Below are 24,366 nucleotides of genomic sequence, written 5' to 3' on the forward strand. Positions count from 1 at the left end.
CAGCACTCCACTGTGTATTAATGTACATGCCATGAAAAACTAGTACATGACACACATAGCGTAGCAGCACCTGTCTCTCCATCTGTCATGCCACTCACGTGCAGTCTGTCAATCTCAGTCTAATCGCCATTATGATGAAGTTGAAAACTGGTTTTCCACTAGCCAACGGCTGATGACATTTACACCGCAGATGATGCACTTGAATAGTCACGACCGACTCATACACACCAACACACCTGCTGGGAGGCAATGGGGGGCTGACAATTGATCATCTTATCCGGAGACTGAGCAGCAGAAATGCAGAAATATCCATGCAGAAATGTTGCATGGGAACTTCACCAAAACACTGCAAGAATATATTCATCATACATAAACTAAGTACCCTTCGAACAAACAACCTTCTTCATGGGATAAATCCCTAAGAAAATGTATCATCACTGTATCATAGTCACTTCATTGCAATACTGTACATATTACTGTTATTATATATTGTCACATCCATACTGTGCATACTGTTTATAATCTGTATGATCTGCAATAGCGATATTATAGTCATTTATATCCCTGTACATATCCTCACTGTATTATAGTCACAGCCTGTTATAGTTTGTACATAGATCTGTCCATTTACAGCTCTATTCTATTTCTACGTTAATTACTAAAATTGCACTTCTGGTTGGATGCTAACTGCATTTTGTTGCCCTGTACCAGTGACATGAGCAATAACAATAAAGTTGAATCTAATCTAATGTTGGATAATGTAAGAATACAATAGAAATCACCCATAAGAGGTACTCTTCTGAATGGTCAGATGGAACTGTACAATTTTTTATTGTTGGTAAGGGGGGATGGCTTCATTGTGACAGCAAAAGAAGGGAAAAAAAATGTTCTCTAACAAAAGTAACAATTGTGGAGTGCCGTTTTTGTGTTTTTCTCCTCTGATTGTTGGGCTGTCATTAACTTCTTTGTTCGTGGAAAATTCCTCAAGCCACACTTGTATTCAAATGCAACGAAACATGACAGGTTCGTAATCAGGACAAGGTCGTACCCTCCTCATAGTTTTGTGGAAATCGACTATGCAGTTTTTCCTCACTAACAAACAGAATCAAACAAGACGAATACCTCTCGGCTTTGAGCTGTTGCACTTAGTGGAGGTCATTCGTTTCCAATGTGAAAGCAAGACAGACTGGCTATAATACCAAATGAATACATCAAAGAATTGATTAACCTTTACGCAAGGGAAGGGTTGGATCAAGTCGAATAATCCAAAAGAAAGTACTCACTGACCTAAAGTGTATTAAGACTGATGGGCCATGCATACATCCATTGGCATGCAACATTCATCCCCATTAAAAAACAGATCACATTTTAACGGAGATGCATTAATGTGGCTTCACAAAACAGATTTTTTACTGAACCAGCAGTTGTTTATTAAAGCATCTCAAGAGGGATTATCTCGCTCTCTCACACAAACAGTGCAGACTCAGGGGCTTCACGGTAGGAGTCAATTAGAAGAGCTCCCCATTGTAATTACACTATGTTAGATATGCTGGCCAACAGGGACACCGGCGTTAGTGTGTTTGTCCTTCCTCCTGTCATCCTCCCCACCTATGAGTTTAGTCTACCTTCATCTCCACCTGAGGGAGCATTCAGGGAGGGGTTCATTAGCCTTTAATCTACCTTGTGGTCTCTCGAACTGAAGAAGTGGAACACAGATTGCTGCAGTACTGGGATCTCTGCAAATGGGAAGGGAACATTGCCGCAAAAATGGTAGAGAGGGAAAAACTTCCAAGTATTTTTTTTTGTGTGTGACTGTAACACACACACACACACACACAAGCTCATATGTTCCTCTCCATCCATCTGTGCAATACTCCATTCATCTCCTGCTTTATCTTGTCCTGCTGGCATTGGGTTGGAAGAAAAACTGCTGACTGCACCAAAGCTGGTCCACAAGATTGGATCAATAGAGGCAAGACAGGGTCTTACACACACACACACACACACACACACACACACACACACACACACAATGTGAGTAAGCAGCTACTTTTGTTCCTCACGGTTTGAACCCTGCGGTTTATACGGTGATGCAGCCAGTTTGTGGTCGCATTCTGGTCTCGCGACATCTCATGTGCTTCAGAGCAGTCATTTTGCAGTCACTCGTGCATATGCTCTCATCTACCAGTGATTTCTTTTCTGATTCAATGCTAACGCTGGTATCTGCGAATTCCCAATGGCTGACTTTGCACTTCAGAGCTATTCCAGAGCTGGTCTTGGTCATGAGACTGGGATACAGTATGTACCATTAGGATGATTAATAGTTTGGCATTACAGAAAGTAGGTAATCTACAGATTCTACACTACAGTGTCTTTGCTGTTTGTATTTTATATAATGAATGGGCTCTACCAAGTCTGATTCAAGGACAATATCACACTTTCAGTGCAGAGCTTCGTATAGAGCTGCTATATAGAGCAAGAACATAGAGACAGCTGGTCTGGCGCTAACCTCACATTAAAATAAAGCCAATTAGCAGCACATCTAAAAGCATGCAAATGAGCGTGTAATAAATTGGTCGCAAAACGTCTTTGTCATCACACCGTGGTTGCTAGGCAATCTGCCAAAATAAAAAAAATGCCAAATAACGCCCACATACAACCAGAGCTTGCTGTTTACATGCTTTGATTTTCATTCCATTACTGATCACACAAATCATATCAATTCTGGCATGATCCAGAGCTGTTCCAGTTGGACAGAGCCTGGCGGTTGCTAAATACCGCCAATATTAGCAGGAATATGTCAACGGGATGAATATTCAAATAGTTACAGGCAAGGTGTTACAATTTTGAATATCCAAATTCAAACAGTTATTGGAAACATTGTTTAGTAAAATATGTGACTTGGTCACAAAAAGTAATCAATGCTTCTGTGTACTGGAAGGATGGATGCTCATGGGTGCCTGCTCACACACAAAGACTTACTTGCGTTTGTGATGAGCTGCTGATTTTTAACAAGACAGAACACAGCTTGAATACCGAATGGAGAAAAGACAAAGCACAAACTGTAACTGAGCTCAAATGTCTTTACCCACCACAGGTGGGAAATAAATTCATTGCACAAAACCACAATGACACAACAGAGAAGAATTTTAAATGCGGTAGAGGGAACACAGTAGGATTTGAGTGAGATTCTCAAAATGATGTCCCTGAATAGGGTCGTTGTAGTAGACGGATTAATGCTTCAGTGTGGTTTTGCAAGCTAAAAGAGATGAGAAGGAACGAACCCTGCGGAATCTGATTTATATGCAAGAGGGAAATAAAAGAAGAGACGGCTAGAGCGTTCTACGACTGGATACTTTCCAAGCCTTACGAGTCTTTGTTGAACAAGAAAGCAATCATTGATGTTTTTCGCCAACTCTAACCACCAGCAGGGATAAATTAGATGATAGCAAGATGGGTGAGCACCTTTCAATAACAGTAGCAAGACTAGCCAACAGCAGTTGGGCAGCCCAAGACCTACTGAACAAAATAAAATATTTTAAAAATTAAACAGTTTGATGAATAATGTTTAAAATTGCTGAAAAAGAGTAGTCTTTGAGTATTTTTTTACAGCCAAGTATGAAGCGGCTTGGATGGGAATCAGCACCTCCAACAAGTCCGAGTCCATGGTTCTCGTGGAGTGCAATCTCGGGTCGGGGATGAGATCCTGTTCCCAGTAGAGGAGTTTAAAGGGGAACGGCACTTTTTAGGGAATTTTGCCCATCATTCACAATCTTCATGTGAAACATGTACACATATTTATTTCCTTTTTTGTGCATTATAAATGTCAGAAAATTAGTTAATATGAGCTAGCTAACAATGCACATCATCGAGACACACCTACTTCCACTACGAAGACCTCAGAAAAACACTCTAACAATGTTTTATCATTTGCTATCTATGCTGTGATCACGCAATGATAAGCACATTGATGATAAAATGTAATATTTCTTGCTGTATTTTGATAATTGAAAACATTAATGAAACATATTTGCATGTGCATTGATTTCACATTATACATATATTTTTTCTCCATTTATAGAAAACAAATATTTACAGATTACAATGTACAGTATTTAAAAAAAAAAGGTATGCATTAGTTGAATAGGAGTATGTGGTCTTAATGCATGGACTCCAACAAGGACCATGATTACTTTTAACATTTGGAGTGGGACCAGCGTGTCAATGAGGGTTGTAGTCCAGTACATCTAAAGTATAAGATGTAAATGAAAACTATAATAATGACGTATTTAAAAAAAAAAAAACAGAAATTGATATCCAAACAACCTGTAATGCTAAAATGTATATATAAAAAGGTCATTTAAAAATTGAAAAAAACAAGTTGACCAAAGTGCTGTGCAAATGGGCTAACTAGGTAAAAGTAATAAAGTAATATTATTATGTTTACAAATACAAGTTTCTCTCTGAACTTGAGATAAATCTGCTGACAGATGGCTGCTATTCTCTTTCCAGCAACACATAATCCCTAAATAAAGCTTTGGCTCCATTATTTCATATTTTATTGAGTCTGTCCATCTTTTTTTCTCGACTTTGCGGACTTGATGGCATATTGCAAAAAGGGTGCATTTGAGAATGCGTGACACAACCATCGTAGCCGAGCCTGGAGGACTCTTATAAGGACCCGGCCTTAGAATATGCTGGGTGCTTGAAGGATGCTGACACAGCCCATGTCACCAACTGCTTGACAAATCTCTATTTTTACATATATTATCTCAAAGAGGAGTAGATATATGAATTAGGCTACAGCAGACACCATATAGATAACATGGATTGCAGTGTTCGCCCTCACCTGTATGAATTCTTAAAAAAAAGCTAATAGATTCCATTACCAAAAGAAGAAATAAAGAAGCAAAAAAAAAAAACAAAAAAAAAACAGCTTCTGGAGTGTTTTTCCCCCCACTCTGGGTCAGTTATGAAAACATTAAAAAATGCCCTCGTGCTATTTGATTGAATGAGTGTGGTTCATCAGCTCTGAGGTGTCCATGGCAATTCCAAATGTATTTTAAACCATAAAAACTGAAAATGAAAGACCTTGGATATGATGCATGCGTTAAGAAGAATGCTCTTGCCCATTAACAGAAAATTAGAGGCTATTGTATTCACATCAACACTGGTGATCAGGTTAAATTCTTAGATTAAAAAAAAGGTTACCATGATTAAGTTAGCACTAGTACTATGATGACTGGTGGTTGCCTGGCAACTTGGGTAATGGGAAACACAGGTCATCAGAATGGCTCTGTGCAGACCTTGGTTAAGGCCAAACAATGATGCCAGATTGTAGCTCTGATTTTGAGAAGTTCCACAAAAATATTAACAAAAAACAAACTTGAAATACATTTATGAACTACAGTGGTGCCTTGGTTAATGTCTGCCCCAGTTAGTGTGCTAATATTTTGCCTTGGTTTGTGTTTGTCCGCTTGGTTACCATACAATATGGCACACGTAACAAACTTTTGTATTTGTGTTTGTTTACACACCCACCTTGGCTCACAGACCAAGACAAAATCTTGCTTTACTTATTTCACGCTACGACGGCAGCCTGTAAGGCACATACATGTAAGACAACAAATTGGTCAATGGACAATCAATGGACAGTCAATGGACCCACGACATTGATGACTCCTGAGTCGGACCTTCTGGAACGGAATACAACACTAAACAAGGAACCACTGTATACGGTCGTAACAGCCAGCAGGCTAGTGTTTCTTCATTCTAAAACTGTGCCTTTCATTATTTTGTTTCTCTAGTTAATAGGAATGGGGAATAACTATTAAAACATACCGTCTTAGGAATCGCTTTTTCTGGCACAACCCTCTGGAGGACATTCAGGAAATTAGACATAATAACAAACATGCACACTCTGGTATTGGATCAGGCTCTGTCCCTGTTTCCATCCGTCTAAAACACGGCAGAACAGTAATTACTGTAAATGTTGCAGCGGCAGAAGGGAGTGCGGAGAAAGCATAAGGGAAGATAAAAGAGACGAGCGAGATAGTGGCTGTCGCAGCTGGAGCCAAAAGCTGTCATTTAAGTAATCCCCGCCCCCAAAAACACACACATAAACAAACAGTGCAGCATAATCATGCCCAGCATATTGCTGATGAAAATGACGTTGTGGAATTAGAAACGACATCCAGATTTGCATGTAGAATTTTAATTTAGTGTTAACCATCTTCCCAAAGTCACCCTTCTTGACACTCAGACTTTTCGAAACATTCCTCATCCTTCGCTCCTCCTCACCACCATACGTGAGCCACACTCAAAGCAAAACTTGTGTTATCACTATACTGACAGTTGCTATGGTACCCATTATGTCATTGGATGGTCATATCACCTCGTACTTCGGTATGATGTACATTATTAAAAAAAAAAAAAAAACTTAAACTGTATTATGGAAAGCAGGAAGTGAACAAATGTAACAGTTACTGATTGTACCAGATGGAGGGGTAGGATTTAATAAGCTTGGCTTCTTCCTACTCCTTTTGGACATGTGGAACTGTGAACTGATTATGTGATGCACTCAATTGTAATCTGATGCATGTTCAAATGAAATAAAACCATTACCATTACACACAACTAGCCTGAAGTCTCAAAGTATTACAGAATGGTCACTAGTACTACGCTGGCCCTTATGAGGCCGTCTTGATCCTGTTATAGCATTTCGCCGGCCAAAAGGCTAGGAAAAGTGTCTTCCTGAGAATGAGAAATCTCAACTCTTGTTGACTAGCTTTTTAGTTTCCTGTGGAGTAAGAGTCAATGGACTTTGACGGTTTCACAAGAGGGAGAAACCAAAAATTAGACCAATCACAGCTTTGACACAAAGGTTAGACTTTTTGCTTGGTGCGCGTCAATCTCAGTCGCAGGGTTTGTAGGGGGAGTAGGAGCTGTGATGCTGTAGCATAATAAAGACTCAATTAAGCAAATTATTTTTAATTCTCTTTCCTTTCATTTATGATGTACTTACACTAAGCTGTATGTGTGGCTATGAGTGTGTTTGACTACGTAATGCCAAAGCTAATTAGGCCCATGCCACTGCCAGCTACACAGGGCAAAGCAGCGAAAATGTTAGCCAGATAAGGACAAACATACTGAAACATTCACACTAGGATTACTGTAATGACTTGGACACACCACAGATAAGCATATAGACACTGGGACATACACCAAAATGACCAAAAGTATTTGCTCCCCTGCCGTGACTCACATGTGAATTTAAGTGCCATCCCATTCGGAACCCATAGGGTTCAATATGATGTCGGTCCACCTTTTGCAGCTAGTATGGCTTCAGCTCTTCTGGGAAGGCTGTTCACAAGGTTGAGGAGTGTATATAAGAATTTTTGACCATTCTTCCAAAAGCACATTGGTGAGGTCATACACTGATGTTGGTGGAGAAGGCCTGGCTCTCAGTCTCCACTGTAATTCATCCTAAAGGTGTTCTATTGGGTGCAGGCCGGTGACGTTCATCCACACCAGATTCTGTCATCCATGCATTGTGCCCTGGTGCATAGTTGGAAGAGGAAACGGCTGCTCCAAGCTGTTCCCACAAGGTTGGGAGCGTGGAATTATCCAAAATCTTGTGGTATCCTGAAGCATTCAAAGTTCCTTTCACTGGGACTAAGGGGCCAAGCCCGACTTCTGAAAAACAACCCTGCACCATAATTCCTCCTCCACCAAATTTCACACTCGGCACAATGCAGTCCGAAATGTACTGTTCTCCTGGCAACCCTCAAACCCAGACTCGTCCATCAGATTGCCAGATGGAAAGGCGTGATTCATCACTCCAGAGAACGCGTCTCCATTGCTCTATAGTCCAGTGGCGGTGTGCTTTACACCACTGCACCCGGCGCCTTGCATTGCACTTGTTGATGTATGGCTTGGATGCAGCTGCTCGGCCATGGAAACCCATTCCATGAAGCTCTCTTTGTGCTGTACATGGGCTAGTCTGAAGGCCACATGGCGTTTGGAGCTCTGTTGCAATTGACTGTGCAGGAAATCGGCGACCTCTTTGCACTATGCGCCTCAGGATCTGCTGACCCCTTTCCATCAGTTTACATGGCCTAGTACCACTTTGTGGCTGAGTTGCTGTTGTTCTCAAACCCTTCGACTTTCTTATATTAAAAGGTGACAGTTGACTGTGGGATGTTTTAGGAGCGAGGAAATTTTACAACTGGATTTGTTGCACAGGTGGCATCCGATGGAATTGAGAGTCGGCCATTCTTTCACAAATGTTTGTAGAAACAGTCTGCATGCCTAGGTGCTTGATTTTATACACCCGTGGCTAAGCCAAGTCATTAGCATACCTGATTCTGATCATTTGGATGGGTGAGCAAATACTTTTGGTAATATAGTGTATAAAAGCAGGATGAAACAGTATGATGCTGTATGTTTCATAGTACAATACGCCCTGTTTACAAACTCCACTCACCTGAACTGTAACACCATTGGTTGCTGTGCCAACTACATGTACAGTAGGTGGTACTTTAAAAGGATGCATTCTTTATTAGTGCAATCATTGAAAACATTTTCTTAAGTAATAATCAGTAAATTTGCACATTACAGGACAGAAACCTGAGACAAAGCTGCGGTTGACGTCTCTTCTCGGCTTAGTTCACTGCCTAATGTCTGCGTGAGTTGGATCATAGCGCCTGCCAGTTTCTGTTTGTCAGCATGTCGGCAATAATACAATGTTGTAGAAATACAGTGCATCCGGAAAGTATTCACAGCGCTTCACTTTTTCTACATTTTGTCATGTTACAGCCTCATTCCAAACTGTATTAAATTAATCTCTTACCTCAAAATTCTACACAAAATACTCCATTATGACAACGTGAAAAATTTCTGACATGTTTTGAATTTATTAAAAATAGAAAACAAAAAAATCACATTTACATAAGTATTCACAGCCTTTGCCATGAAGCTCAAAATTGAGCTCAGGTGCATCTTTTTGACTGTGCATGTCAGAGCACAAACACCAAGCATGAAGTCAAAAGAACTGTCTGTAGACCTGCGAGACAGGATTGTCTTGAGGCACAAATTGGTGCTTGGTGTTTGTGCTCTGACATGCACAGTCAACTGTGGGACCTTATATAGACAGTTATTATATTTCCAAATCATGTCCAATCAACTGAATTTACTGCAGGTGGACTCCAATTAAGCTGTAGAAAGATCTCAAGGATGATCAGTGGAAAAAAGATGCACCTGAGCTCAATTTTAAGCTTCATGGCAAAGGCTGTGAATACTTATGTAAATGTGATTTCTTAGTTTTCTATTTTTAATAAATTTAAAAAAAGTAAAAAAAAAAAACGTTTTCACATTGTCATAATGGAGTATTTTGTGTAGAATTTTGAGGTCAGAGATTAATTTAATACAATTTGGAATGAGGCTGTAACATGACAAAATGTAGAAAAAATGAAGCGCTGTGAATACTTTCCGGATGCACTGTATTTACTATACACCATGACCATCTGCAGCCCATGTAATGTTTTTAATGTAAGTGTGATCGATTTTCGAGAATTGATCAGAAAGTCAGCAAATGATGTAATTTCTTGAGTGCATCATACTAGGAGAGTGATACCATTTTCATTTGTGAAGGTAATCAAGTTTTTATCTGCCTTCTACTTAATAGCTCAACAGATGGCAAGTCATTCTAAAAAAAAAAAAACGCCTTGAGAATAAATTACTCCTACACTTGATCAACAACTACGCATGAGCTAAATGCCTCCTATAACAAGCGCATAGAATTAGCTGAGCTTCTAAAACGGATCGAGTACATTAATGCATAGATAGCCAAGAGAAAATGACAGCATGTAAATGTGAACCATGACTTACCTATGCTGTGCATGCAGTTTCACTATCTTTGCTTGTGTTGGCATTTCAAGAAAACTGCCATGAATGTGTTTTGTCCAATTAGCATGTCCTGGATGATAAGATCAACGATAAACATCTCAACCACTAGAAGTACGAAGCAAAGAGCAAACAATGTCTGATATTTCTCAAGAGTCGCATTGCGTAAACTGATTTGATATCTTCTATTTTTTAATTTCCGCCACAGGAAGTCTTGGTGGGAGTGGACACATGGTGCTCCTTCAAACCTGAAAGACTGAAAGGATGAACATGCATACTAAAAGGTATTCAGAGCATATCAAAATGGTGTTAGATTGCCAGTGACTCAGCAGAATCTCCCTCTGAAGAGGTGGTGATCTCAATTTAATTTTCTGTTTAATACATTTAAAAGATTTAATGGTTTTCAGTAATTAAATGACTTTTTGAAATCTTTAAATCTTCTGCCTGCTAACAATTACAAGATGGATGGCATTTGGTCAGTCTCACACTTGCACAGGGTTATGGGAAAGCTACAACACTATGTCTTCAACGTCCTTTTTGAGACAAAGAAAATCATCTTGGACTATTAATCACCAAAATGTTGACAGCATTTTAATAACATGCAAAGTATATCAAGTTTAAAATGAAAATTTTAATCAAATCGATGGCTCTGTCTGTAGTCCCATTAGAGGTGACATTCCACGTAGCAGCCAAGGATCGGACCATCAAGGTCCCCGCTTTCAGCTGCCCCCCAAATCACACCCTTTGGCCCCTGCTATGAGTGGCGAGCTACTTTGAGGGTCAACACAGATCTTCATCAACACAGATTATCATCCATTAGTGGTGCTTTATAATCCATTAGTGGTGAATACCTACTACATTTAATCATTTTAAACGCATTTGTGAGACATATTTAGGGATTAAGCCTTTTTCAAATTTCAATTTATCGAATTTTCGCCATTTGCTGGTGTGCTCAGAATGTAAATCCCATAAAAAGAGGTGATTCTACTATACTAAATAAAATTTTACATATTGGGTGGAATGTGGTATGGGTAAGTGAACCACAAACGTACACAAAAAGGTGCCTACAACAACTGCAAGACTGTGAGCGGTCTTTTAATAATAGATTTAGCGTGACGCCTCTATCGGTCTTTGTCATAGACGTGACCAAAGTGTTCTGGCGGCAGTTTAAGACACTTGGCCCCACTGAGAGAACGTCGGTGACGTTAGAAAAATGATAGTCAGGCGGCGGCGAAAAAAAGAACAAGACACAGAGGAGCTGCTTCGGAGCACATGGTATTGTTTTGTGTGTGCTGATTTTATGTGTGCGACATGTCGGGCCATGGGAGCCGTGTGAGGAATCGCTCTCAATGCAGCAATGGGCTGATGCAGCATAGCAATAAGTTCACACACATGCACACAAACACACGCATTGTTGGACTTTTAACACAGATACAGAGGTATACATACACAAAATCAGATGTAGCTGAAACAGAAACATACTGTAGTGGCTTTTGTATATACTGTACATACGCACACAAGGGAAAGTTGCTTTAGGGAAGCAATAAAAGGCTCTTCAGCCAGATCTCATCTGTCACTTCTTATTGCACCATTGTAGTCTGGCCAACACACACACACACAACCCTGCTGCAATCACACAACCAGAATCTGGTGCACATACTGTATGTGTATATGCCCATCTGAGCACATGGAAACAAAGCACCCACACATTGTGGTATAGAGTACATGTAGTGTATATGGACACTCGGAATGGTTCTCTGCCTCCTTATTACTCTTCTGGGATTACAAAGAGCTGTAATGATGCACTTCATTCCATGTGTCAGAGTGTGTTTGCAGCCTGCCCTGTAAGCACGTGGTGGTGGCAGCAGCCATTAGCACAAAGAATGATTTTATAGCACAAAAACGCTGCCAGTCACACATTAGTCACAGTAACATCCTGCATGGTTAAGCACAGTGAACAGTTCAAGTATACAGTATTAAACTCCTCATTTGTTACAAGGCAGAGGCGAGAGGGGCGCGTGTCGTGAGGACTAAGGAGGAGAGAATTGTTACGGATACTACAAGGATGCCTGCATAGAGGAGCAAAAATCAACAATCTGCAGAAACAGAGGTTCAAGCACGGGAGACTTGACTCCTTTTCGCCAATGGCCAGACACAGTAGATGCATGCAATCACAGTGCCCCCTATTGGTGGCTAAACACCACTTAGAATTACTGATCTTCCTTTTAACCCAACATGCACAACTAGAAACTAAAGACTATATTGGAAGCAATGCAAAGAGCTCGTGCAACCGCCCCTGAGCTTATTGTCTATTAGCTGCCGGTTGCTGTGGAAACCGCATACAAGCAGACAATGTATCCTATCCTTGACACCCACAGCAATTCTCTTTCAAACTACCTGTGTAGAAGCATATTAAGCTCATAGCTGCAGTGGAGTGCGTGTGTGCATCACTTAACGACTCAAGGCTGTGTTGCATGTAAGCCACTGCAGTTAACTATTTGGAAAACCTTCAGGAAAAAACGGCTGCACATTGTGCACTGCTGAAAAATACACACTTCCATCTATAATTGATGGGGGACATGTACTGTTGTGAGTCAGACACAGCAAAAAAAATAAAAAACATGTCAGGGAGCAGTAGGGTTGGGGAATATGGATATACGAGTCTTCTATGAAAAGCTACAAGCCTTAACGCATATAATAAAATGCACATTTATTTTGTTGGTGACTGGCTAACTCTCCTGTCACTCATTGCTACTGAGTCTTCAACAATCAGTCACAATCTAGTCACCCATGCAATTACAACTGCATATACAAGATATTTTTTAATGACACTCTTGTTTTGTTTACGCAGAAAAAAGCAACCCGCGCTCTTATTTTGAAGGATGGTCATAGAAGTGTGTAGTGAGAAAGTGTATTTCCGGCTAATACAAACTGTGTTAAAAAATAAACATGCTTCTCTCTGATTCCCCCCACTCGCAACCTGCACGGCATCATCGGACATTGTAAAACGTTCCTTACATTAAAGCCATAAAACACAAAGTGGTGAAAATATACTCATCGAGCCCAACTGGCACACAAAACCACAAAAGCCAGTTCAAAACTAAGCTAACCCCTACTAACTTCCATGCACTCTCTGTAAGAGGAGATTTAGCCGAACCTTCGCTGGCATTTATCGTTTATCAAACTGTTTGGGTCGGGATTGTTCAGTGTTTATAATTATTTTGTTTATTTTCTCCTCACAATGACAGTATTTCATTCATCTTCTCTATCCGCTGCAGCGTGCAGTCATCAACTCGGCTTGTTTACGTTTATCATTTATACCTGTGTAAGTCATTTTCTTATCATTGCAAGAATCTATAAAGGCATAAAAAAGACCAGAACAAATGGTTATAATACATGATATTTGTGTGGTTACCGACAATAACAATAGTGTATACTATCTCAGCAACCGAAATGAAAAACAAGAGTCAGGGCGACAACATTAATAGCTTTCAAATATCTTATTAATAGCCTTAAAATACAATGGCCATGACATGCACATGCAACCACAGTCATGAATGCCTTACAGAAGTTACAGCACCAGCAGAACCGTCACAGCTTCAGTAATAAGATTATACGGTGTGGAGGCTCTCAGAGATAAACACTCCAATGGGGCTACTGTATGTGGGTTGGTGGGGTTTGTACGGCTGACCAGCAAACATCAGTGGGTGGTGGTTTTTCCACGCAGGAATAGTTGTGCTTAAGGCTACACATAAATATGTACACACAATTTATGTGCTTTTCCTCCCAGCATACACATTCATTCATGAAGCACATTTCTAGAAGCTGGACAACAAACAAATGTTCCTTTTTGGAACATTCAGCTTTCGATGAGTGACTCAGACAATTAGGAATATTCTGTTACACTGCATTTGAATCTTTCCGGATGCATGCTAATTGGATTTTCGTCAATTTGCAATGGGAAGCACTTTCTGAGTAATTTCTGTGCTATTTGCTTGACTGGGAAAAAAAGTGTGGTGAGCAGAATACTCTACAAAATATTCAATTGAATTATTCTCTGATAGGAGGCTCAATCGGACACAATTTGAAACCTCCCACGCTAAGCAGTAGAGTTCTTTTCAGTTTGATACTGTATGCATTGATTGTGTTCACTGTAAATTGTCCCACTTTTCCTAGTTGCGGTGGTCCACTTCAGTATGCATATATGTAGAGTTAGACACAACGATGTCTGTATTCAAGCTTATATCGGTTTTATCTCTCAAGAGGCTCTTTCTGTTTTTGTTTGAACTGATGTCTGGTAAAGTCATTCCGGCCTTCCTATCATTGAGTGTTTGCACCTAATAGGAGACCCTTATTCATGAAGGCATTTGTTGATTTATTGATTGTTGACCTTGTCATTGGCGCTCCAACCTGGATGAAGTGAAGTGGATTTCCTTCATCTATCTGAAAAGTCCATAATACTGTTAGTGTGCACTTAAAGAACATATAGGAAGGGATGAAAGTCTACCATTTGTAAAGGGGACCTATTATGATATTTACACTTTTCTGACCAATAAATGTTGTATTCTCATGTTAAACAATGCCATATTTTCAAATAATGAGGTTGCACATTCGGAAGTTCTGAATGCTTTTTCCCCAACACTGTCACCTTGTGATGTCACAGGTAGCCGGGCTTCCATATATGGGCATGCCCTGTAGGACTGCCCTCCCCACAGCTCTGCTTCGCTTTGTTTACAGTCGTTAGCTATGGCTCCCAGGAAATCTTTCTTTGAGACAAGCTCCCTTACTAAAGCCATTATTTTGTAAAAAAAAAAATCCACATACATATCAACTACACATATTTAACTTCAAACTTTTTAATTTATATATTCCATTTAAGATTTGTGTTGTGACATGTGGTTTGCTGCTCTCCTAATTGCGCCTCTTTCTGATCTCCGTTCACATGTTTCCAACCTCTCACTTTAATCTAAACAGTTTCGTTCAGCCCTCACCCCCCCCCCCCCCCCCCCCTCCAAACGTGCCGCAGTTCCCATCGGAATCTTGAAGAAGGGTATTTAATCAGCAGCTTTTCCCATCGTCACAACCAAGTCCACCCCCCCTCCTCCGCAACCACACTCACATTTACTTTCCAAATCTCATCAAGGATGAGTTTGCTCTCAGGCTCCATGATATTTAATCAATTATGTAAAGACGTGGAAAAAAAACATCAGCGCTGCAACATTATGTTAAGACAATTCATCTCAACATGGTGAGAATCTGCTGTCAGCATGCTCTGTGAGCTTAAGTTTGCACCACATTAAAGTTATTAACAAATAATTACACATGCATGAGTAACGTAATGTAACAATTAGATGAGCTAAAATAGATGGCTTATTGTTTCAGGTGCAGTGCTGCAGCATCATGTAGCTCGTGGCAGCCTGTTGTCTATTTTGCCACTTTCATGTTTAATGGCGTTAATTCAGCTGGCTGCTTTCAATCATGATGCATGCATGCAACTATTGTGTGGGACCCGGTAAAACACACAAGGCCTTGTTGTGATTACAATGACTTGCAGTCCTAAAATCTCAGAGGAGCCAGGCATGCTCGTAGATGACTGGTAAAGATGAAATCCAGACAAAATGTGGTTTGAGTTCTAGTGAAGACAGACCCCGGGTTGTGCTCGGAATTAACACACACACACGCGCGCACGCGCACGCAAACTAACACAGATGCTGAGACAATCTTGGACATATGTCTGGGTATAAGCCAAGCACAGTGGGGGGTGCCAAACACAATAAACAGTTGCTTTTGTGGGTCTGATTGGAGTCGTGCCATCACATGTACACCAGGGAGTAAAATAAATCATTGTGTTTGAGTGACATCAGCTCACCTTTGCAATCAAGTCCAGAGGTTGTCTGCAGGACTGCGGTAGGGTCGATGTCATTTCCTGTGCAAGGTCAGGCACTTCCTGTTGCAGGTACAACTCCAGCATGGATGCAAGCTGAGATAGGCCTTGTTTCTTCTGCTCAGACATGGAGGTCAGATCTGAGTAGAAGAAAACAAATCAGTGTCTCATGGCCGTAACATGTTGGCTCGGATTTTTGCGAGGTTTTCAACAGAGACTTACGTGATTCGTGTTCATCTAAAGTGTAGAACTCCTCACTGCTGCTCTTTACTGGAGTTAACTGTACGATATAACAGGTATGGTTAAAAAAAAACTGCTTTATTTTGCAGCATCAAAATATCCCAATCTTTCATGCACCCAAGAGGCTTATTTAAACAGATGGAGCATTTCCATCTTCTGTTGATGTGCAAACATGACTGATAAAAAGCTTTCAACACAGCTGAGATGCACAAGCAAACAAATAAAATGGGTGTTGTCCATCTGTTTGATTCAAAGTCAGTTAAAATGGCCACCAAAATCCAGTTTCAGTATATGATGAACATTACCAGGGCGAAAATGACCCTTGCGGCCAATCGGACAGAGTCGGTGGGAATTCTGGGAAGGAGATGTTGCAGAGATTTGCACTCCCTTTTATGGTCAGACCATGCTTGTTTCTGCCAGGGAAAGGAAAATAAACAAACACATACAAAACACAAAAGAACACATACAATGCATTATATATGCATTATATTATACCTGGCAAGTGATGTTGCAATATCGCGCCATCTTGCACTGAGAGCACCTCAGCAAAGTCTCATGCCTGGACAGAAGAAACAAACACAGACAACAAAAAATGGCATAACTAAAAAAGCCAGTTCATTAAATAAATTGAAATGAGAGTATAAAATAGTCAACATAAACAATTGGAAATGACACTAAAACCACATCAAATAGTTCGACTCTAGAATTTGCATATGAATTTTGTATAAAAATAAATGGACCAATATTTGTGGGAACATTTTTTTTTATTAAAACTATGAAAAAAATACTAATGTATGGTCGGAGACAACCACAATGACCTGTACCCCTCGAGGCACCTGGATTGCAGGCAATCAATGCATACAGGTAAGTGGTTAAAAGCACAACCCCTTACTGGTAGTTAGTAGTACTGAATTGCATTCATGAAAATGGGGATACTCTATTAGGCCCGATGGAGATCCCGGGTATAAAACACACAAAACAAAACAAACTATAAAATTCATCGTTTCCCATTCAGACACAAAAAACTCCTTAACACTACCGCAAAATAACGACTTTCGGTGCAAGTTGTATGCCAGGGATCTTTGTTTTTATATACACAAGTCTTATGTACGATTTGTCAAAAAGTACCCATGTCAAATTAACCAATCTTTATCCATATTGTCATCTACAAGAATGACCCGTGAGATATTCCTTCCCCCATCACTCAGTTTATGTTGATGGTTATTGCCTGCCTTCGAGGTGTGTTGCTGCCCTTTCCTCAGTGCTTGTCAGTATGATAACAAGCCCGAGTACTGCAGTATGTGTGTGTGTGTGTGTGTGTGTGTGTGTGTGTGTGTGTGTCCTCCCTGGGGCCAATTACAGGCACTAAGAACAGCAGCACTAGAACACACACAGTCACATTAATTCTGAGGGATAGTTTTTACTTGTATGTGTAGTTCGGCGTGTGCGTGCTCTGGACAAACTCATACAGCATAATGCTTATAAAATATGTTACAGTGAAAACTACAGTCCGATAATTCTGTTCAATTCCAAGTCTTGGTGTATTTGCTGTATTATCCACTAGGCTGTTTTTTGGGGGGAAACACACCTTTGTCCGGGCTGCTCAGTACAATATGGCTACATAAAAATCTCCTCTTATGCAAAACTGACTTTTTAATGTGACCAATATGTGTCCCTTGAGGCTGTTTATGAGCACTAAATATGGCCATGTCTAGTTTTATCCACTTTTGAGAGAAGAAGCTGAAATGGTCTCTTTTGAAGGCTTTTGATCGCTTTTGATGTCATGAGTACCAGTACTCATGAAGGACTTCCATGGGCATACATACACCTTTATTTGAAAAAAAAAAAAAGGCTTCACTGCACATCTTAAAATAATGCCTGGATCTCTATCGCTACGATCTATAAGCCAGTGACAGACACGAGAGCTGTGGTTTTATTCATTCTTCTTTCATTCATTTTCTTTAGTAAATAAGCTAATCTAGCATAATAACCTTTTAAATGATAACCTGTTCAACCGTGACTATTAGGGGCATTCCGAACCTTTTCGCTTCCAATTCGACACTAATAATACAGCCTTGAATTTGACGGTACCGATATCAATCCGATATCAGCATGAATCATATATTACAGTGAAACCTCGGTTAGCGTCTGCCACAGTTACCATGATATTTGGTTACATTTACGCCACAATTTTGCCTTGGTTTGTGTACATTCTACGGTTAGCATACAATATGACATGCATCTTATTTTGTCATTGATATACTGCGTGACTCCATCTGTGTTCTTAATGTATTTTTATTACAAAATGTTCTTGTTAGCATTTTAGCTAGCTTACAAAATGGCGACCGGCACTGGAAGTCATCTATTTATGATGTCAAAAATGTTAACACAAAACACATTTGATTAATAATACAGGTATAAATTACAGTTACATAAATTGTATGGAAGTTAAGAATGTTAAAAGGTTCCTAAAATGATTTTCTGTATAATTAAAATGTTTTATGATAAATGTAAGTAATTAGCTTATAGACCATATGGGTCATACAATGTTATAAGAAGCAGAGGACAAAGCAGTGCTATAAAACGAAAACATACTTGGATGTCAACATTATCCACACAACTTTAGCATTTCCGATGTGGGCATATCAGTGTGGGACACAACTTGCTGTATTTGGCTCAAGGCCCCCCCAAAGATTCAAAATAGCCATATTTTTCCGCCCCCTTTGAGTGTAATTTATCAACATCTCCTACATCCATCTCCTCTTGTCCTCCCTTTCCAATCTTAAATTTATAGTCCTACGCTGGGGTAAAGGTTTGTGAAAACATAGCTATTCCTGTCATGCAGAGAAGGAACAGGAACGTGAAAAGCCACCCACGGTGAGACACAGGGCAATAACAACAGATAGGACCGAGCCAGACCCAAACACAGCCGGGCTCTGCTCAGATTTAACAGAACCGCTGGGTGAGCTTCAGTCAGATGCTTTGGTCCCATCACACGCGTCCAGCTGTGAAGTCAACTCAAACAGGAAGACTGATACTGACCACAACCCTACTTTGAGTTCTTCTAAATTAGGCAATGTTGCCTCTCAAGGTCATTAACCACTTGAGGAGTTCTGCTGACACCAGCAACACACTTACGGAATAATGGATTGAAAACTACACGAAAGCCACCACCCCCCCCTTTGAGAACAGTCTGACCCAAATGACAGCCATGTTGCACCGAGGTAAAAGTGCAGTGTCAGCAAGAATCAACACGCCAGTGGGAACCAAAGCCAAGGAGGTGTCACGACAGATATTTAATGAGGAGGAAAATCAATTACTCTACGGTGTTAAACATGATTAAAGAGAGATAGAAAGCAACTAAGCCAGAATCAAGGCTTTGTTTTATGGTATTTTGTCAATTCATAATGAAAACATGCTTTTGTGCAGCCTTGCGAATGGTGCCAATCGACAGTATATTTGTTTATAAACAAAAGTTTGACTCAGCGTTGAGTGTATGGTTACTAAAACAAACAGCAATGGAATCTGTGCAGTAGTTTCAACCGCTGTAGCTCGAGCAAACAGTTCGATGATCATACCAGCGGTATGCGGTAAGGTGGCAACTGGAAGTGCACATATTCTTCGATACACATGCGTACCGCACCATGACCCCTGTATCGAACGGGCTGAGTACTTGAACTTGACAACGGGCACAGAAAAGTGACTTCACATTTTCATCCAGAGACTAATATCATCTTTCCAATGCAGTAATTCCCTCTCATCATCTTCTCTTTTAATCTTCTTTCCCTCTCACTTCAATTCCCTTCTTTCCCAACCTTCCACTCACTCTGCTGCAGTTGCCCTTTCGGATGCTTTGTAAAGTGACGTCTCAAGAATGACAGGTCCGGTGTTGGAACGCAGCCACGCTATGAAAACTCATGAATAACATTACATGGTTTTCATTAGGAACAGGTAGACTTGGTAAATTATGACACTATTGTGTTGTCTTCTTCTCAACATACGTTCAATCTCTGTGTATTTCATGCAAAATTCATTCATTCATTTTCTACTGCTTATCCTCACGAGGGGTGCTGGAGCCTATCCCAGCTGTCTTTGGGCGAGGTGCGGGGTACACCCTGGACTGGTCGCCAGCCAATTTCAGGGCACATGGAGACAACCATTCCTACTCACATTCATACCTATGGACAATTTGGAGTCACCAATTAACCTAGCATGTTTTTGGAATGTGGGAGGAAATCGGAGTACCCGGAGAAAACCCACGCATGCACGGGGAGAACATGCAAACTCCACACAGAGATGGCCGAGGGTGGTATTGAACTCTGTTCTTCTAGCTGTGAGGCCTGTGCGCAAACCAGTCGGTCACCATGCAGCCATTTCATGCAAAATGTGTGTGTGTGTGTGGGGAGGGGGTGTATTAGCAAGAAGAAAAATAAGTGAATGGAATCACAAGAATACCAAATGTGATGGACACCGAGTTCCAACTTGAATATGCAAGTGCCTGAAAGCATGCACTTAATGAGAGTACTTTTTTAAAGCCCCTCCTATCAGACGCCTAATTAGGCCTACCTCAGCATGTCTGTGCCTGTGTGTGTGTGTGTGTGTGTCTTGCACAGTAATTAATTTCCCGAGAGTAAAGACTACTACCGTGCTGTTAGATCAAAAGTTACTTCTATGCCTGGGTGTGTTTTATATTATTCATTTTGTGAGGTCTTGTTTTCTGTTGCATAGTCCGGTCATGCCTGAGTGGATTTTTTTTATTTGCAGGTTGAGTGGCTAACACCCCGTGCTACAGCTTTCCCCTCACATCATAGCAATATAATGCATGTAAATTAGAAACAAACATCCATCAATTGTTGGATTTCCACATCCTTTAAAAGAGGCAGACCTACTATAAACCCACCATGTTTCCTTTTGTAGGCATTTAATTGGTTCTACGTAGAGATGCTTGATATTCGCCTTCATTACCGTTATCGATATTGGCAGCGGCTTTTCCCTCAAACTAATATTGGCGAATTAACACATTATGCTTTGTCTAATGTGATGCATTTCACAAGTAAACACTGTTTTTGTAAAATAAGACAAATACCGCAAGATACAATGTAAGCTATAGAAAACATTGTAAATATTTTGCAAAAGTGAAAAAAAAGATAATGATCAAGTAAAATTAGGTGTTCTCCTACTATCAACAAATAAGACTCCAATGAAGTGGTACAATTGATACAATTCCAAAAGCTAAAGAACAAAGTAAAGTGCAAAGGATGAAACGCTGCACAGTGAAATTCGAAACTTCGATCCTTCAGCACCTGTCATTTCTTATTTTGCTGCCGGTATGCTAGCCGAGGATGAATTACTTTTTTTCCAAGGTGTGATAGAAACCTTACTTAACGCAGCATTGCAGTCTTTGCAAATTGTAGATTTAAAATCCAAATACAAAGCTTGGAAATAATTCCAGACACGGACATAGTGAGCATGCAAGCTCTTTGCCGTCTTGTCAATATCATTATTGGCATCAAGACCGATCAGCCAATATTTCCATTCTTTACAGTGCAAAAAAGAACTAAAGTCTCACAAGATATACTTTCAAAGCTGTAGGGTGAGGCACATTTTACCAGAATAGGTTCAATTTCCAAACTGTATGACCTTCAATTTAAAAAAAAGTGAGAGTGCATCATATGCTGCTTGCTGCTCTACCAATTCGGGATATTCGTTTTTCGATCAACTGCCGAGAAAAATATCACGCAATTCCTGTAAAACAAAAACATGGTCGGCGTCTGCCAATAAACGACTTTCAAAACCGATCATGAGAACCGATCCGCAATGGGGCGGTAAATCCTCCATGTCTGTTGTATCACGTAGGGCTGCTAAAAAATGACGCATCTGGTATTGAAGTTGCTACAGGCTACGCTAATTGATGCCAGAGTGTTTGATCACTTCTTTCCACTTTGTTTATTGCCCAGCTGTCACTGGCTGTACTTTGAACAAACTGTACAAACTTTAGAGCATTCGAAATTGGAGATTCCACTGTAATTGTCTGTGAATGAAAGAGGGACATTGATATGTGCATTCTGTCCTGAGTTCTGGACTTGACCCAGCAGCAGACCAGAAACAGTAGACCCAAAAACAGACAGCTTGGCAGGATGGAACTCATTGAAAAAGCTCAGTCATTTATAGACTTCAGACGTCAGATGACAAACAGACCACTGAGACAATTACCCAGCCCAAATGCCATCGAGTGTTGGAGGTGTGCTGTGTGTGTGTGTGTGTGTGTGTGTGTGGTGAAGAAAAAGATGCCAGCTGTGTAGCATTGAGAGCCATCTCAGAACCCTTGCTGAGTTCTTAATGGTTGTTTGGAGCATGATTCACTAACACCTGAGGGGATGCGCATGAGGTTGTGTTTTATCATGATGACGTGAGGACATGCATGGAAACGCACATCCGTAGGAGTCCAGAAAAGTCGGGCAGAGCGAGCAGAAAGACGACAGACTACATCAACAACTAGCAGTGTGTGAAATAAAAAAAAAAGTGCTATACGTGTGAATGATGGGCAGATGAGTAGGAGGAATGAGGAGAAAAAAACAGATAAGGCGTGAGAGAAGCTAGAAGAAGCAGATGGGAGCATAAATTGAGACGAAGCAACAAGGGACGGGGGTGATTTCCCTCTTATCTTTTCCTGTATGCGAGTCTACAGTACGTGCATCTAAAGTAGCAATCTGTATGCTTCATATAGCACCACATACACATTCTTATCACTGCGGGGTGCAAGCAAGAAGGTGGCGTGCTGCATTAATGTCTTTGTTTTGGTAAACACAATGCAAAAGTGTATGGTTGAAATGCAAATATGCAGATGTTTTTCTCACCTTAAAGGCTGGCAGTGACTGGATTGACTTCTTAAAGGGGACCTATTATGCTAATCTTCCAGCTCTTTGTTTGAGTTGTGACTCCTATAGAGCATCTACACACAATAACCAGCATGATAACAAGATCTTCCAGAATCTGCACCTACGTATTCCAGCTGTATTTCTTTCGTCCACTCCACTGTTGGTCACACTCCCAAGTGCTTAGAGGGCCTTCCCGTGTTGCGCCGCTGGCTGCGAAATTAACGTTGGAAAGGCGTCAGGCTTCAGTAACAGTTTGTCGGCTAGTCCAGCTGCGGATTGGCCCGCGAAACAGTAGTGTGAATGCCCTTGACAGATTTAGAGGCGCAATTAGAGGCGGCACGGCGGTCAAGTGGTTAGACCTCACAGCTAGGAGACTAGGGTTCAATTCCACCCTCGGCCATCTCTGTGTGGAGTTTGCATGTTCTCCCCGTGCATGCGTGGGTTTTCTCCGGGTACTCCGGTTTCCTCCCACATTCCAAAAACATGCTAGGTTAATTGGCGACTCCAAATTGTCCATAGGTATGAATGTGAGTGTGAATGGTTGTTTGTCTATATGTGCCCTGTGATTGGCTGGTGACCAGTCCAGGGTGTACCCCGCCTCTCGCCCGAAGACAATTGGGATAGGCTCCAGCACCCCCCGCGACCCTCGTGAGGAAAAGCGGTAGAAAATGAATGAACTTTGCAATTACGATCAGACATTTTCCTGCATTTAATTCTGTCTTTATATCCGTGATGATCCCTCCTCGCCTACCTGTTCTTACATTTCATTGCTATTTGTTGACCGCAGACCCTTTCAATGCTGGTAGTGTGTGTGTTTGTGTGTACTTTCTCAGTATATCAGTCATTACTTCCATCTAAGCCAGGGGTCAGGAGCCTTTAGCATGAAAAGAGCCATTTTGCCTCAAAACATGGAGCCGCAAAACATTTTGCAGGTTATAAACTTGTCAAAACAAAGAACAAAAATCTCATGAGTGTTCCTTTGTAGACAGGACCACAGTTACACAACACAAATATGCACTCACATCAAGGCATCATGCTGTGAGACAAACAGGGTTTAGTGAAAAACCTCACATCTCTCAGGCTCTGTGTGTGTGTGTGTGTGTGTGTGTGTGTGTGTGTGTGTGTGTTCTACAGCTGTTTGATGACACCAGTTCAACTTTACACATCTCTCACTAATATTAAATCAATGAAAGACTCAGAGTTGACAGGTGTGTACAGTATGGCAGATGTGCTTATTCAGTATCTCAATAACATGAGCACAACATTAACATGTCTCCTGACCAACACACACACACATGCAAGTATAATGGAATTCAGCAAAGGTACAAACTATTATTGATTTTTCTTGTTTTTACTCCATCTTCAAGTGTGAGAGGGGGGACTTTGTTATTTAATGTATTGATTAAACGCCAAGATCTAATGTTAAGGCTTGTAATCTGCAGTGTGTGTGTTAGCGTGGTA

At 40.7% G+C, this 24,366-nt stretch overlaps 1 protein-coding gene across 1 annotated transcript in view; it reads right to left on the minus strand.

The window, feature by feature from the left end:
• Positions 1-24,366, minus strand: part of smyd3 (SET and MYND domain containing 3) — a 52,740-nt gene that overhangs the window by 26,971 nt on the left and 1,403 nt on the right. Inside the window, exons 2-5 of the mRNA XM_058089207.2 lie at positions 16,523-16,586; positions 16,333-16,440; positions 16,010-16,067; positions 15,773-15,927 (exon numbers count right to left, since the gene is read on the minus strand). Of these exons, the coding sequence (XP_057945190.2) occupies positions 15,773-15,927; positions 16,010-16,067; positions 16,333-16,440; positions 16,523-16,586 (385 nt within the window). The remainder of the gene's footprint in view (positions 1-15,772; positions 15,928-16,009; positions 16,068-16,332; positions 16,441-16,522; positions 16,587-24,366) is intronic.

The sequence above is a fragment of the Doryrhamphus excisus genome, linkage group LG13, assembly GCF_037039965.1.
Source record: "Doryrhamphus excisus strain RoL-2023G ecotype Guam linkage group LG13, RoL_Dexc_Guam_v1.1, whole genome shotgun sequence".
Taxonomy (NCBI): domain Eukaryota; kingdom Metazoa; phylum Chordata; class Actinopteri; order Syngnathiformes; family Syngnathidae; genus Doryrhamphus; species Doryrhamphus excisus.